Genomic DNA, 16,414 nt, shown 5'->3' on the forward strand with positions numbered 1-16,414 from the left:
ATGAAGAATTCTAAAAACAAACAAAAACCCAAAATGGTCTTACTGGCCAGAGGAGATGTCTCGGTCGTAAAGTACAAGCTTCAGGGCTGAGTCTGCATCCCTAGTTTGTCATGGATTATGTCATGGATACCCATAATCCCAGCCCTTGGGAGGCTGAAGCAGAAGGATTCTTGGAGTTTGTTGGCCAGACAGTCTAGATGAACTGGTGAGCTTTAGGTTCAGTGAGAAACCTTGCCTCAGAAAATAAGTCATTGAACAAGACACCCCACTTTGGCCTCTGGCTTCCACATATACACAAGTGCACATGTACACACACACACACACATACACACCTACACCTTCAGACCTTCTAGTCAGTTTTTGTCCTTGTGACAAAAGATGTCAGCAAAGTGAAAAGGGGGATTTTTGTACATAGTTTAAGTAGGATTAGCCTATGGGAGAGGGGCATAGCTGTTCACCTCACAGCAGCCCCACAGAGGGGAAAGAGAGACAGACAGACTGATAGAACGAGGGGGTAACTATATATACAGAATCTCTTCTTTCTTTTGCTCTGTGACCCAGCCTATGGGATGGAGCCCCCACATTCAGGGTGGCTTCCTCCTTTAGTTCCTCTGCTCTGGAATGCCCCCCCAGACACACCCAGAGGGTGCATTCCTCATCCCCAGTGCTGACTGTCACTAATCACCAATATGAGGACCCCATTGGCTGAAATGGAGGAGGAAGCCTGAGCCCACCCTGCTTAGCAGTCCAGAGCTAAGTTTCTTAGATGGTGTGTAGATGGAGGCTTGGGGACCGGTGCTGAGGCATCTGAGACTAATCCTGTAGAGCTGCCTCAGCCCTCAAGCCTTTCCTGGTTACCTTGGAAACCCCTGCAGCGTTTAGCCAAGTTGTAGAACAGTCCTGCCACTGTTCTGGGGTTGCCACAGTGAGAACACAGAATCCAGTGGCTCTGTTGAGTGGTTTCAGTCCTGGGAGTGGCTTGTGCTAGAGACAGGAAGTGATCTGGTGAAGTACCCCCTCCCCCAACTCCTGCCAGCTTAAGTACAGGAAGGCTGGACTAGAGTCTGTGGATGGGGGAGGATGAGACCGCCCTGAAACCTGCATAGTTTGGCCTGCCACCTCACTGGAGCTGCCCTGGAGTTCTGAGGTTGGAGGATAGCTACTGGCAAGCATGCAGGCCCGTTTCCATTTCCATCCCTGCATTAGCATCCAAGGAGCACAAGTTGCTGTATCTGCCAGGGAAGGATGGTCCAGGTTCTGCCTTGGCAGAGATGGGATCCTTCCCAAGCTCTGGTTGCTGTGCTCGGCTTTGCACAGCTGCTGGAGGCTGAGTCATCAGCTCAGCCTGTTCTGTTCTCTGAGGTTGTAGGGTTGCTTTCTTCTTTCATAGATGGCTGATACTTTGTGGGGGGAAAAAGATACCTTCAAAGGTATATTCTGGGACTTTCACTTAGAACACTGGCTGACCTGAGCTCCTGGCTGCTCCCCATATTGAGTAAGATGCCAGGATCTCCCAAGAGATGCAGCTTCCTAACCGTACAGCTTCGGAAACTGTGACCCAGAAGAGACAGCATCATATCCCAGCCCCTTGTTTTATAAACAGCCCTATATGAGAATGTGGGACCCAGATACCCCAGAGACCATCTCGTCTAGCTTCATGATCTAGCACAGGGTTTTAAACCATTATATTATGAACAACTGTGTGTTGATTGTATTTGTTCCTATGAAATACACCAGGGAACTTCAGCTAAGAGGCTAAGACAGGAAGGGATGGAAGCTAGTCCCTGTAGGAAGGCTGCAGGGCACAGGCTGAATACACAGACCTGGGGGGTGGGATGCAGTAGGCTGGCAAATAGCTCAAGCAGAGATATGGTGGTGCTTTGACAAGCAGAGCTCTCAGTATGTACACATGCATACACATGCACCCACTCATGCACACACATGCACACACACACACACACACACACACACACACACACACAGGAGGAAAAGAAAAGGGCGGAGGAGACTGTTGTAGGTGGAAAGGGTTTGATCTCCAAGATAAAGTTTTTCCCACTTTGTTTCCATATAACCACAAGCTTCTGATGGATTTCAAACATGGTCCAGGTCTTTTCTCTGTTAATCTTGATGCTAACCCAGACCCATGCCCTCCTGTATTCACCCCTGGAAGGTTTTCACAGATTCCTGCCTGATCTCCTTTGCTCTGGTCCTGTCCTTTTCCTACAAACTCTACCCAGGGCTTCCTTGAATGAACTTCTGATGTGCCTATCTCCTTTGTGGGATAGCTCCATGCCTCCCTGTGGCCCACTGGACACAACCCTGGCCTACCAGGCTGTGTGGCCTCACTCACTGATCCTCACCTCTGAGCAGCTATATTATTGAGTTACTTACTGCCTTTGGCCATGCCACCCTGTCCTCCCACTGGTGGACTCCTGCCCATTCTTCCAGACTCAACACATATTTCTGATTGGAAGAAGCTTTTCTTGACCTTCCCGAGGCCACCAAAAGGTCTTGGGTGTTTCTCTTTTGAAGGTCATATCACATTTCAATTATCTACTTCCAGACCAGTGTCTGATCCTGTTTGTTCAGTGGCTCTTGTGTGACAGAGCCACCATCCATGCCATATGCATGCACTGTTTCGTGTTACTTTCACAGTGCCCAGCGAGGAGATGCAGCTCATGGTGGATGAGAGACTGAATCTCAGCAGTAGCCAGACTTGCTGAGGCACACGTTCAGAGTACAAGAGCCAGAATTCAGCCCCAGACCTGTTCAGCCCTATTTCTGCAGCATTTCAGCTCTTGCTCCTCATTATAAGCCCTTAGGCAGCACTGGGCATGGGGATGACCAATCAAAGAGGCAGATGTTTGTGCGGTTGCTATGGAGTGTGCACAATGGGGAAACAGGGACACTGGCATGAAGAGGGGTGGGTGTCCTTGGAGTTGAAGGGATGAGAGATTGTTGGCCGTGCTCCTGTGGCTTAGGGTTTCCTTTCACCTTCTATTCCAAGTGGCTGCCTCCAGCTGCCTGGGGACAGGCCTGTGGGACTCCAGGCTGAACAGGCGACATGGCAATAAATGCCATGGTAACATGCCTCCTCTCGGGCTATGATGAGAAGGAGGAGTTAAGAAGACACAGGACACGCACTGGGGCCTCTGAGCAGGATCCTGAAGAGGAGGTACCCTGTGGGCCTGGGTGGCTTCTGCCTTCCCAAGAGGGACCCTGCCTGTGAGGTCCCATCCCAGCAGGGGAAATGCCACTTTTACTCTGCCCCGAATTAATAGCTGGTTCTAGTCTCCCAGGAGACTGTTAACTGTGTCCAGGTACAAATGCCACTCCATTCCCACCCACAGCCAGGGAGGAAGGAAAACAGAACTCAAGAAGAGGGAGAAACAGGTTGCCAAGCAAGGTAGTAGCAGAGGCAGCTGGGACAAAGCTCGCATTGTACCAGGGCCACATGCAGTTTCCATCTAAGCCTCTCTCACCTGCCTCTCAGGGCCTGGGCCTGGGCCTGGAGCTCCACCTGGACTCTGCTGACTGTTCAGTCACACTCCCCGAGCTGGCGTGGTAGAGAAGCTATCCTGGGAGGCGAGGCCTGCTGAAGGTGCTTCCTCCTTCTTGACAGCCAGCCTAAAGCCAAGAGTAAAGTGTTGATAGGAACAGAGAGAGTAAAGAGATGGACTAGCTCAAATGAAAGAGAGCTGCTAGCAGGTCACCTGACCACAGAGGAACCACTCTGTAGCAGGCAGTCCTCCAAGCTTTGTCCACTCATGAGCAGGTACCATCACCCCCTACCTACCCAACTCCAGCTGCTCCCACCATGTCCTTCTGTGCCCCAGAGACAGGGACCCCTGTGTGCCTCTCTAGATAGCCATACAGTCTGCTGATTCCCCACTTTGCACTTGCCTACACTCTCTACTGTGGGTCTGGGCCCGCTGTTCCCAGGGTCTCTGCTTGGGTGACTGAGACTGGTGGATGGGAAGTGGTGCCAAGCTAGGTGGGCAGCTCAGGTGACGGGCATGGTGTCAGTGGCTCCTGCAGCCCAGCACCTGACACCTCTGGGCAGACAATGCTGGCTGTGTCCAGGCCCTCTAGGGGAACAGGCCGTGTTCTGTATCACAGCCAGGAAACTGGCCATCTGAGTAGTGTCTTTGTCCACTCAGGAGATGGTCCCACTACTGGCCAGGAGAAGCAGGCTCCTGGGAGCCCTGACGTGGGAAGGAGGTAGTCCCTGGGTCAGGAACTCTGGGGTTTGAGATCTCAGTCTCTGATGCTGGTCTGGTTCAACTACTGGTCCTGCCACACAACTGGGGTGTGACTTGGGCAAGTCCTTTTGCTCGTTGTGGCCCTGATTCCTCATCTATGAGAGGGGACTAATCTCAGCACTTCCTCATAGGGCTGTTGGGAGAAATCAATGGCGTGATGTACGTAACACATGTAGCACGGGCTGCTGTGCACTGGGGCGTGGCTTGGCAGCTGCTTCTCCTCCAGCATGGGCGGAAGTCCAGGGCATGACATTCTCAGCTAAGCTTTCCCAGGCTATTGTCTACAGTCCCTTTCCTGAGTGTGGAGTCAGGGATTGCCACCTCTCAGACTGGCTCAAAACTAGCCACTGGCTGCAGAAAGCCTAGATTTCTCTCCCTTGACCCTGATGCTAGTGTTGCCCTGATCCCAGACAGCTAACCCTCTGCATGGGTTCTCTCCCTCCCCCTTATCCCTAAAGATATCCCTGCAAAGCTGTCCCCTGCCACTATTTGTCTCTTCTGAGTAGAATATCCTAAGGACCCCAGCAGTGGAGTCAATAGGCCTGGGTCCACCCACCCCTTTTCTCAAATCTCCTGGGCATGTGAATGTACTTGCTAGACCCACCCACCCTAGAACACTCAGCAACTAGGGAGAGCTTCTTACTCTCTTGACCTTGGCCTCCTATACATCAAATGTGTGCTCAAGTTCTTGGGATGTGCTGAAATAAGCATGCATGTTTATATGACAGGAGCTGGCATACCTGCATGCAGCATGAGAATCAGAGGGCCTGGCTGCTTTTCCTGCTTTGTGGGCAGGTGCCTGAGCATGCACATGTGTGTGGCACATCTTAGAATGACCTATTTTGTCTGTATCCATTTATCTTTCTACACGTGTGCTGGTATGTCCGTCTGTCTTGTCTCCTTTGTAGCCAGGAAGCCCCGAACCACGTGCCAACTGGGAAGGTGATGGTCAGCGAGACCAGCCCGGCCTATTCTGGGGCTCCTACTCCTGCACCAGGAGTCCTTCGACCTGCAGCCCTGCCAAAGAGGGAGGACTGGATGTGGGAGGCAGGATCTGAGGGGCAGGGACCTGGGGAGAAGCAGGCTTTGCTGGTAGATTAGAAGATCCTTTTTGCTGCACTGGTGGACAGGAGGGTCCTTGTCTGACTGTGACAGGGTCTTCAGCCCTCTGGGTATCTTCACTGTGACCTGGAAGATCTGGGGTTGGACTGAGACTTCTAGCCACCCCTGAGGCTCTGAGGACTGAGACTTTAAATTGGGGTTAGCAGCCTGTGCCAAGCCCCCACTGAATTCACTGGTGGAGGCAGCCACCTGCAGCCTAGCCTATAGGCCCTCGCTTGATTCTGGGGTGTCGTGTCTGAAGGGCAAGAGGAGAAGCCATGCCAGGCAGTGGCCCCAGTGAGAGGATGACATGGCCCGGCCCTGCCCTCCCTACGCCCCCCACAACCCGCCCTCTTTCCTCAGCCCCGGGAACACCGCCCATTCCGCCGCTAACCAGGACCCGCAGCCTCATGGCCATGTCCCTGCAGGGAAGTAGACGAGCCTCTGCTGGATCTCGCAGGTGAGTTTCTCCCTTGTCTAGAACCTGGGCTTCGGATGTAGAAAGCCTTGGGCTTTGTCTCGCAGTGTGTGCAGCAGACTTGTAGCGTGCCTTTAAGCCAATTATGCCCTCAGTTTTCCCATCCTTAAAGCAGGCTGGATGATCCATGCCACCTCCAGGAACTATTTAAAGACCCAAATGACACGGTGGATATAACAGTTATCTGAAGGTTCCCATCAGCACCAGCCCTGCCGTTACCATCCCTGCAGGCGGTAGTTTCCCCCTTTGGCCCTTTCACTCTCTGGGGCTCTCCTCCGGTCACTTCCTGTCTGCCCCACTCTCCTCCCCTCTGTTTCAGCTCATGCATGGATAATCCTTCCCTGAGCTGAGAGACCCTGGGACCCACCATTTGTTCACAACCTTGTCTAGCCTCTGTTCTTGACCCTGGGGATCTAGGAGGGTCAGCCACCTTCTGGTTTCCATCTTGATTTCCACTGTCTGTTCTGTCACCCTTGTCTCTGTGTGTGTGTGTTCCCCTCCCCACTGCCTTTCTTCCCTGTGATGAACCCGAAGCGGGGGCACTTTAGGCCGTAGTGGCCTGGCAGTGTTCGCCCAGTGCCCACAGCTGCCCGCCAGCCAGAATGAGCAGCTGCCTCTTCTCCCCGCCTCCAGGCGCACCTCTCCACCTGTGAGTGTGCGGGACGCCTACGGCACCTCTTCCCTCAGCAGCAGCAGCAACTCTGGCTCCTGCAAGGGCAGTGACAGCAGCCCCACACCGAGGTAACCAGCTCCTCCTTCCAGCCTGGCCGGGCTGCCTTTATGGTACCCAAGAGATGGGGAAACAGCACCGTGCTCCTCTAGCACGCTTCCTGGCACTGGCCTAGAAAGGCTCACTTCTCCCCTCTGAACTTTGGTTCCTGTCTGAAAGATGGGCATGAGCAAATGAGATGTTGAGGCAGGAGCCGGAGGGGGGCAACTCCTGAAACATCACAGGTCTTTGTTCTTCCTGCCCCACCATCCATGTGAACGTCTTTTATCCTAATTATCCCAGGATGGCTCCTGTACCACCAGCCTTCTGGCCAGCAAAGAAGAGCATAGCCCCCTTTGTGTTCATTGCTCAGAGAAGGGACATTTGCCTGTGAATTTTTGTCTGACTTCATTTGTTAGAACTAGGCCACATGATGTACTAGCAACCTGTCCTGTTAATTCAGAGAGGATTAGTGTTGTCTGCTGCCCCTAAAAAGAGAAGACAAGATGCATATGGACATTATCTCAGGCTCTGCAAATGCAGATGTGCTGCAGATGTGGCATGTGCTAAATTATGGTCTAGGTATAGTAGACAGACACCTGAAATACAGAGTCACCTGGAGGGCAGATAAAGAAATGCTATGGGTCCCTGAGTGTTAGAACCTGGTGTTGATGTGGTGTCCTGTCTCCTGGGTACTGGAATACAAGGAGGAAGTGGGAGGCTCTGGGAAGCTGCAGGCTTTGGATTTGGCTTCCTGTCTCTAAGACTCAACTTTTTCTTTGTCATAAAATGGATGTAATAATCCAGAAATATCAGGGAAAATATCAGTTTGCAGCTTGCCTGTATATCCTGGACCACAGTGAGGCTTTGAGGGTCATGGACACAAGGACAGGTATGTTCTGACAGCACTCCCACAGTCAAGCCCTTCCGTCCCAGTAGAGAGACATCATCTGGGTTCAGGGATGTCCAGAGCCACTAAAGATCTCAGGTATTTCCACTAAGGTGTGGATGGTAAGTAACAGTCATGTGTCAGACACGTGCCCAGTCTTGGGCTTCTGATTTGCATCTTCCAGACTTTTCTGTTACTCGCGGTTTTATAACACATCTCCCATATGAGACTCCCAGTCTCAACCCCCAGGCCAACACCTGTGGAGACAAATGTCCTGTTGCCCAAAATGGGGGAGTGCTACCTCTAGGGGATGTGACACATTACCTAAGGGCTTCACTGCAGCCAGGCTCTCTGCTAAGATATGTATAATCACATGCTTCTATTTTTGAATATACACACCACAAGGAGGAAGAGGAAGAGGTGGAGAGAGGGAGAGACTATAGAGACTATAAACATGTATTAAATGTTATCTTGGAAAAAATGTCCATGAAAACAAATGAGAACCAAAGCCCCCATTTGACTGTAACCCTCATCCTTAGTAGTTTAATGTTGGCTTCTTCACCTCTTGCCACATGCCAGGCTGAGGACTCTCTCTCTACTCGTCCCAAGTCTGTGCCCACCTGTCAAATCCCTTGCAGGGCAGGAGGACAGCTACAATCTAAATGGAGGATGCTATATGGCTTCTCTTTTGATGAGATCTTAGACCAAGGTGGGAAAGCCCGGGCACCCACCACTGCAAATGTGCTACAGATGTGGCATGTGCTAAATTATGGTCTAGGTTCATGCCAAGTGGAAGAGAGGCTGTATGACCTAGTCTCCCTTACTATCGCCATCTTCCCACTTTACAGTATACAGTAAATATTACAAGGCTTCTTCCATGAAACTTTAAACCTGCCTTTAATGGGACCACTTCCACAATGGGCCTCCACAGGACCTGTCTTTTCCAGCCCTATGAAGTGTCTATCCTGAGCCTAAGGGCTCCCAGCCCTTGGAGCACCAGGGTGTTATGGCTGCAGCCCGAGTCTCCAGTGTGTGGGAACACTCCTGGGGTTTGAAACCAAGAACCAACTAGGGTTCCTAAGAACAGATCCTGCAGCCAGGAAGCTGTGGGTGGAACCGTCTGGACTATAGTCTGTTGTGGAATCAGGGAGTTCTTCTTCCTAGGAAAGCAATGGCCAGCCCTCCATCCTGGCTCCAGTGGCCTTCTGGGTGGGGGCTCCTCCAGAGGTGTGGTATGACATACTGTATCAGTTGCAGAAGGCAGCCAGCCAGCTGTCATTCAAGCCAGCTGCTGCTAATTGTTCGTTCACAGGTGTCTCACGCATGCCCCAGAGCATAGGTGTATAAACATGTCCTGGACCAGGCAATTGCCTATGAAAGCAGTATGAAATTGGTGTATATACACACATGGGGACATGCAGGTACACAATACCTGAGACACTATGAATTTCTTAAGATGAAGAAGTGGCAAACCTGTATGTTCCCACAGGATACGGTAAAGAGAGTGCATTAGGGTGTCTGCAAACACAGCTATGACTTCACACCTGTCTGCCCTCCCCATCCCTGTCCCTATGCTAGATAGGCTTTTGGCAGCAGAGAGGAGAGTGTCTCCTCCAGGAGAATTCACCTCCCATGCAAGTGAGTCCTCATTCTCCAGGCTCACTTGGAACCTGCCCTTGCTCCCTGCTCATTCTCCCACATACCTGTTGAGGATGCACAGCCCGCATGCTTGAGCCAGCTTCTCTGAAGTGAGTGTATGTTTGCAGGACAAAGGCTTCCCTGAGCCTATTGCTACAGGGAGGGCCCACACATGGTGTCATAAAGTACTTAGCACACACAAGCCTCAGAGAGGTCCCTTCTTCCCTAAGCAGAGGAGCCTTTGAATCTCCCATCCTGCTCTTCACTCAGAAGAGCTTCACTAAACTCACCTGGCAGAAGGCTGTCTCTGTACTGTGGCCTCACAGCAGGCGCAGGAGGGCTGGTGGCACAGGCTGAGTAGTTAGGCTGGAATCCCCTGCTCCTTGGCCCCACCCTCACCCAGCCTGCCCCCTTATCCCCCACCTCTGATGGACATACCCTTGCAGGCGCTCCATGAAGTACACACTATGCAGCGACAATCATGGCATCAAGCCTCCCACCCCAGAGCAGTATCTGACTCCACTGCAGCAGAAGGAGGTTTGCATCCGGCACCTGAAGGCCCGGCTCAAGGACACACAGGACCGGCTCCAGGATCGGTGAGTGGCAGCCAAGGGAAGCCCTGGGGACATCCAGCAGCTCCAGTCTCAGCAGAGACAGGGCCCTGGGGTATTGCCTGGGAAGGAGAAGGAATGGCCTTGCTCCATTTATCGCCTAGGCCCAGAAGCCTCCTTTCATGCTGCTTCCTTCCTGTAGATGATAGATGGTCAAAGATGCTAAGGTTGAGGTCCTGCTCATCCTGGAGCAGGTCTCCTAGAAGCTCAGGCCCAGTTGTGCTCATTCTCAGATCCTTGTAGACACTAAGTGCTGCCCCTCCTGGTGATTTCATCTTTAACAGCCATGCTTCAAAGGCTGAGTGCCATGGCACATGTATGTTGCCCCAGAACTCAGAAGACTAAGGAAGGAGTGTTAAGTTGGAGGACAACTTGGAATGTAGTGCCCTGTCACAAGCAACAAAAGCCCTATGCTAGGGTGGCCTCGCCCACCTCTTACCACTTTCACCAGTGTCCTCTGAACTGTGTCTGTTCTGAGCTGGACCAAACAGTGTAAGACAGCAGAGCTCAGGCCTGGCATCCCACTGCGTCTTTTCTTTGCTTCTGCCAAGGCTTATAGCACACCTCACCCAAAGTATTCTCTGTGCCACAGAATTGGCCCATCTAACATAACCCCTGGATGGTGGGTTGTGTTGGCACAATTGCCACAATCGGATACCTCTTTTTATCACCCCATTCCCATTAGCAACCATTCCCCATCCTCTACAGTCACCCATCAGCCCTAGCTGCTCCTCTCCAATCACCAGCTCCTGGCACACATTGATCTTCCTGTCTTCACCAATCTCTGGACATATTAGAGTACAGCATGCATGACTGCCCTCTGCCAAGCAGCCAGTCCAGTCTGGGTTTATTGTGGTTTTTAGAGTTCAGCGAGTTTCAAGTGCTGGGCTCTGCCACCTTTGAACTAAGGTTTCTTTTTCAAGTTCCTGCCCTCTTCCTAATGGTACTCATACTCGACTGGCCTTTTGCACTGATGCCCATGAGGAACCAGTAGCCCATCTTCTGGCTTCCTGTCTGGGCCAGCCAGTAGCGGCATGTAGACCATCCACCTGTGTTTGGCAGAATGGCTGCGCTCATATCATCCCTAATCATCCTGCTACCCACAACAGGCTATCCTTGGCACAATGCCTTTCTCCTCACATCCTCCAGGTGCTATTTTACAGCCATACTTTCATGCTAGCCTCCCCCTCCTACTCTTCATCCACCGTGTGCCCACTCTTCAAACCCCTCTGTGCTTGTGGGCATTGTGTCCCCAACCCTTTGAGGTGCCTCTTCTCCCATCTTGTATTTACCAATTCCTTCCTTTAAGATGTGGTTCAAATATTACATCTATAGTACCAGGCCATTTCAGGACTGGGAAGCCATTGACCCCAAGGTCTAGCTGGCTCCAAGGAGAGAGGTACAAGGTGCAGCCAAGCTGAGCATACCCAGCTCCTTCTTACACTCACCTCCCAGAGCAGGCATGTATGAGAAGTGGAGAAGAGGGAGATCCAGGACGCCATGCCTGCTGATCTGCCTGCTGTTGCCCCTCAGGTAGTTCAGGTCACTGCCCCCCTAGGCGTCCACTGCTAATACATCCTATTGGGTGGCCAGCCTCTCCTAGAGGATACTGCTCGACATCAGAAGCCTATTCTAGAGTGGGAAATCTATGGTGCCTTAGGTGGTACAGTTACTCAGCTAGACTCATAAATCCTTTCCCACTGCTTGAAGCCAGTGCCCACTGAGTCTCACCCTGGTTTTCCCTCTCATCACTGTGGCATATTTCACTAACCACTCCCTCTTCAGCACCCCTGGGTCCATCTATAATTGAGAGACTTGAAGGGCCTTAGCACATCTGGGTAGAAGTCTTGCTGTTGTTCTGCTTGCTGGTGTAGCCCTTCTCTCGGTAACTGCATTTCCCATCCATCCCTTCAGCTTTTCTACTTAACAGGAAATAGAAAGAACCTTCTAGCATGCATACAAGAGAGCCACCCAGTTCTCCTCACCCTCCTGTGACTCATTCACCACTTTATACCACTTTATACTCTTTCTGAAAGAGGCATGCTATAAAACACTCAGCTCCCCCCCCCATCAGCAAAGGCTGTCATTTGTCACAAATCACCATCCTTTCCCTGGGGGTCAGGGGACAAATGTCTCTTCACTTAAAACACAAGCTCCTTCAGTAGGAAACCATATCCCTCCCTAATGTTTGTTCTTTTGCATTAAGAGTTTATTACATTTTTATAGCAGGAGGTGACGATGTGAGACCGCTTGGCTTCATGGGTGAGATGGGCCGCGACTCCTATTGCCATTTCTTCTCCCTCTTGAAGAAAACTATCCTGTTTTGGCCCCTGCCCCATCCACTCTTACTCCTCTCCCTGTGGGATGAAATGAGAGGCATCAAATCCCCTTACTTTTGTCTCTAGCTTTGAGCCACCCCGTCAGCGGCCATCCGGGCGTGGTGACATCTCCTTGCCTCTCCACAGTAGTAGTGACAGGTCAGGAGGACAGGCTATGAGCAGTCGTGTTGCCTTTGCTTACAGGGACACGGAGATCGATGACCTTAAGACGCAGCTGTCCCGCATGCAGGAGGACTGGATTGAGGAGGAGTGCCACCGCGTAGAAGCGCAGCTGGCCCTGAAAGAGGCCCGCAAGGAGATCCGGCAGCTCAAGCAGGTCATCGACACCGTCAAGAACAACCTGATTGACAAGGACAAGGGGCTGCAGAAGTACTTTGTGGACATCAATATCCAGAACAAGAAGCTGGAGACCTTGCTGCACAGCATGGAGGTGGCCCAGAATGGAGTCGCCAAGGAGGAAGGAACCGGGGAGTCAGCAGGTGGGTCCCCTGCACGGTCCCTTACCCGCAGCTCCACCTACACCAAGCTGAGTGACCCAGCCGTCTGTGGTGACCGCCAGCCAGGGGACCCCTCCAACACCTCTGCCGAGGATGGAGCTGATAGTGGATATGTGGCTGCCGATGACACCCTGAGTCGGACGGATGCCCTGGAGGCCAGTAGCCTACTGTCATCAGGAGTGGACTGTGGCCTTGAGGAAGCCTCGCTGCACAGCTCCTTCAACCTGGGCCCCCGCTTCCCTGCCAGCAACACCTACGAGAAGCTGCTGTGCGGCATGGAGGCTGGTGTGCAGGCTAGCTGCATGCAGGAGCGGGCCATCCAGACAGACTTTGTGCAGTACCAGCCTGACCTGAACACCATCCTGGAGAAAGTGGGCCAGGCTCAGGTGTGCGGTTCAGTCCTCAAGGACAGGCACTCAGAGCTGGATCCCCACCCTTCAGGGCCCAGAGACCCTGACTCGGCCGTGGTAGTCACAGTAGGTGACGAGCTTGATGCCCCAGAGCCCATCACCTGCGGGCCAGCCACACACCGGCCTGCAGTCAACTCTAACCCAGGACTGCCCGTGAGTGTGGTGTGTCCCGTGGAAGAGGAGGAGGACGAGGCAGCCGCTGCCACCACCACCACCGAAAAGGAACCCAAGAGTTACTGGAGCCGCCACTACATCGTGGATCTGCTGGCTGTGGTAGTGCCAGCTGTGCCAACAGTGGCCTGGCTCTGCCGCTCCCAGCGGCGTCAGGGCCAACCCATTTACAACATCAGCTCCCTGCTGCGGGGTTGCTGCACGGTGGCCTTGCACTCCATCCGTAGGATCAGCTGCCGCTCACTGGGCCAGCCGAGCTCCAACACAGCCGGTGGCTCTCAGCTCTGAGGTTGCCGGCTCTCCACTCCTGGCAGCCTGACCATTGATTGTAGGATGCCATTTGCTGCCCCACACCCACACCCATCCCCTTTTGGCTTCCTCTTATATACTTTCAGGTCTGGAATAGCGCCCCCACCCAAGATGTCAATAGTGTCAGGGATTCAGAAAGGCATCCCAAAACTTGGAGAGAAAAGGTTAAGATGGCTAATTGAAGAGGGAGAAACTGGTAAGAGCTTCCGAACCCCTCTGTCCCCTCTGTCCACCCAGACTTTAGACAAGGCAGGCCCTGCTCAAAATGTCTCTGGCTGTATTGATCTGAAGATCCTCCCCTCTTTTGAACCATTCCTTCCATCACCTGGCCCACCCCATGCCTTCTCTTCCAGGCCACCCCTTGCCCCTCTCCTTGGGCTCCCGGACCAGTATTACCTCCTCAAATGGAGGCAGCCAGGACCCAGAATACAGAGAGCCACTCCCAGCAGGGTCTGGCTTCCCTGGTCCCACTGAGGCTCCAGTTCTCCTCCCTTGCCCTGGGATGCAAAAGTATGGTCCAGCTGGAATGACCAGCTCAGGCAGGAGGGTAGGTTCTGTGTCTGTCTGTCTGTCCTCTTGGCTTCTGGGTGTGTTAGATCTTTGTGAGATGTCAATGCCCATCACTACTAACACGCTTACCATGGGAGTGGGAGGGAGCCCTTACTCAAGCTCCAGCTTCCCTTGGGCAAATCTGCCAGCACAGAGAAGGCAAGGCTAGCAGCTCTAGGGTACCCTTCACCTTCTGAGATGAATCCACCTCATCTGTAGCCTAGAGGTACCTCAGTGAGTTGGAAAAGTCAGAGGCCACTTACCCGGGCTCCTTTGGCTCCAAGCCCTGACTACATTTGCACTCAGTTTCCTGAAGGACTTTGTTTCCTGCCCACCCCAGAAACCCCAGGCTGCTTGCTTTCTGGGACGAGGGCTTCTCTCATGGAGCTGACTCCAGAGGAATATGGCCATCAGGGGGCACCTCCAGATGGGTTTCTGAAGTCACAACATCTGCCTGTCTATGCCAAAGCAGAGTCTCCTGAGTGTGCTTCCCAAGTAGGGGCATGGCCAGGTGGTGGGAGCCTGTCTGTGCTGCTCCTGGTCCAGGCCCAGTCAGTCTGAGAAAATGCTCTGATCCTTACTTCCCTCTTCTTCCCAGAGAGGTCATTCCTACCTGACTGGCCCACCTCCAGGGAACTGGTAGAGCCCTGCATCTCACCCTCTGGCTGGGAGCCTCTCTGGTTCTCTGCTAAGGTCACTTGCCCTCACTGTTGCTCCAGTGGCCACCACTTGACTCATGAGTTCTGCCCCTCCACTCTGTGCCCTCCAGAGGGGCACCTGCATGCACTGGGAGTGGGCAGCCAGCCTAGCCATCAGGGCAAGAGCCCTTTGCCATGCGCTTTGTGCCTCCAAAACTCCCCCACCTTGGCTGGGGCCTCAGACCAGCCATCCTTGGTGGAACATCCCTACCCCAGCTGAACCAAACCCAAATGCCTGAGGCCTCGCTGGGGCTGCCCCATAGGACACTGGGGTGGTACCATGGAGAGACAGGGGATAAAACTGATCCAAAGCCAAGCCAGGACTGGCCACGGACCCAGCCTCCTGCGCCGTGCACTCGTGGAGCTCCACATGTCTCCCTAGCAACAGTCGAAGCTCTGCTGAGAAAATAAATGTATGAACTATATTTGACAACATAAAATCCATATATTTTTCACCATTGGCATTTAGTCCAACTTTGCAGCCCCTCTGTTCCATGTCTTGCTGTCTGGGCATTCTTGTCGTGTCTCGTGTTTGGTGGACTTGGGCAGGGCTAGGACTGTGGTATACCCTGTTCCTGCTGCTGGAGAAGCCATTGAAAAGGGTCCAGGTTTGTAGAGGCATCAAGTGGAACCAGCCACCACCCTGCTTCTGCTGTGACCCTAACCCTGCCTATGTGATCACCAGAGGACCTCACCTACAGCAGAGGTCCTCTCTTTCCGTGAGTTCTGCCTCTCAGAAGGGCTCTGCTCCTTGCCAGAGCAAGTGGAGTGAGCAGCCCATTACCCAGCCCTGGGATGACCCTGCAGGCTGGGGTAATGGCCCTATCCTTAAGTTTATATAAGCCCAGAGTCCCATATCCATACAAAGGGGTTGCAATGCCCGTGCAATCCTAAGAGGTAGGCTTGGAAGTAGACACTTGAGCAGCCTGCTGGTTCCAGATTTGGAGAAGGGGGCTGAGAGCAAGGTGGAACTGGGCCAGGCTCCCCTTAGATGCTCATCCCCAGAGCTCTCCCCATCCCATAGGCTGCAATTTTCCCTCTTGCCCTTGGCTCCTGGAGCAAAAATGTTAAGGGTGCTCCTTTCCCCTGCCTCCAGTCAGAGCACACAAGGTCTTGAGGAGGTGTCCCCAGGAACTACCTTCTAGAGCTACTGGGCCCTTGGAGCCCAGCGGCTTGAAGTAGTGGCTCCTTTGTTTTGGAGCCCTCTGATAGGGTTCAGTGAGGATTTCTGAACAGAGGCAACGTTGAACAGAGTTCATGATCAATGTGTCCAAGCAGGTAGCATTACATAGCTTTTCACTGAGACTCCTCTCCACCTATTCAGGCACAGGACAACAAATCCCAGGCTTTAGGGCCAAAGGCCACTGAGGGGTCTCCACCCAAGGAACTCACAGCCCTCCTCTGATCTAGGTGACAATGTAAACAGGCCACTGCGCACTCATATTAGGCTATCCTCTTGACAGAAACTTGAGGGGACAGAGGAGGAGGCCTGTGGGAAGGGGTCATAACTCTCAGTCCCCTTTGTCTCTTTATTCAGACAGAGTTGTGCCTGTAGCAGACAGCTCTGAATTAAAGCATGAACACGCACACAGCCCCTCAGCCTGGTGTCTTTGTACTGTGTCATTTCTCTGAGCATGTTGGGATGGGTGAGAAACTCACCACAAGCACCCAGCGCAGACAGAAGCAGCTATTGCCTGGCTCAGCCCCACCAGACCCTGCTGTGTAGGCCTAGGGCTTCTCTGCCCATCTGTGA

At 52.9% G+C, this 16,414-nt stretch overlaps 1 protein-coding gene across 6 annotated transcripts in view; it reads left to right on the forward strand.

Annotated features, from left to right (window-relative positions):
* Positions 1-15,122, forward strand: part of Snph (syntaphilin) — a 40,268-nt gene extending 25,146 nt beyond the window's left edge. The window contains exons 2-6 of one of the 6 annotated variants that reach the window (XM_029474631.2): positions 4,394-4,421; positions 5,171-5,823; positions 6,376-6,582; positions 9,524-9,673; positions 12,211-15,122. In XM_029474631.2, the coding sequence (XP_029330491.1) occupies positions 5,642-5,823; positions 6,376-6,582; positions 9,524-9,673; positions 12,211-13,393 (1,722 nt within the window). In that variant the 5' untranslated portion in view covers positions 4,394-4,421; positions 5,171-5,641 and the 3' untranslated portion in view covers positions 13,394-15,122. The remainder of the gene's footprint in view (positions 1-4,393; positions 4,422-5,170; positions 5,824-6,375; positions 6,583-9,523; positions 9,674-12,210) is intronic. The other 5 variants (XM_029474632.2, XM_085833422.1, XM_085833421.1 and 2 more) reach the window with 5 other exon arrangements.
* Positions 15,123-16,414: the final 1,292 nt, after the last annotated feature.

The sequence above is a fragment of the Mus caroli genome, unplaced genomic scaffold (genome assembly GCF_978045245.1).
Source record: "Mus caroli unplaced genomic scaffold, Mus_caroli_1 scaffold_2, whole genome shotgun sequence".
NCBI classification, from domain to species: domain Eukaryota; kingdom Metazoa; phylum Chordata; class Mammalia; order Rodentia; family Muridae; genus Mus; species Mus caroli.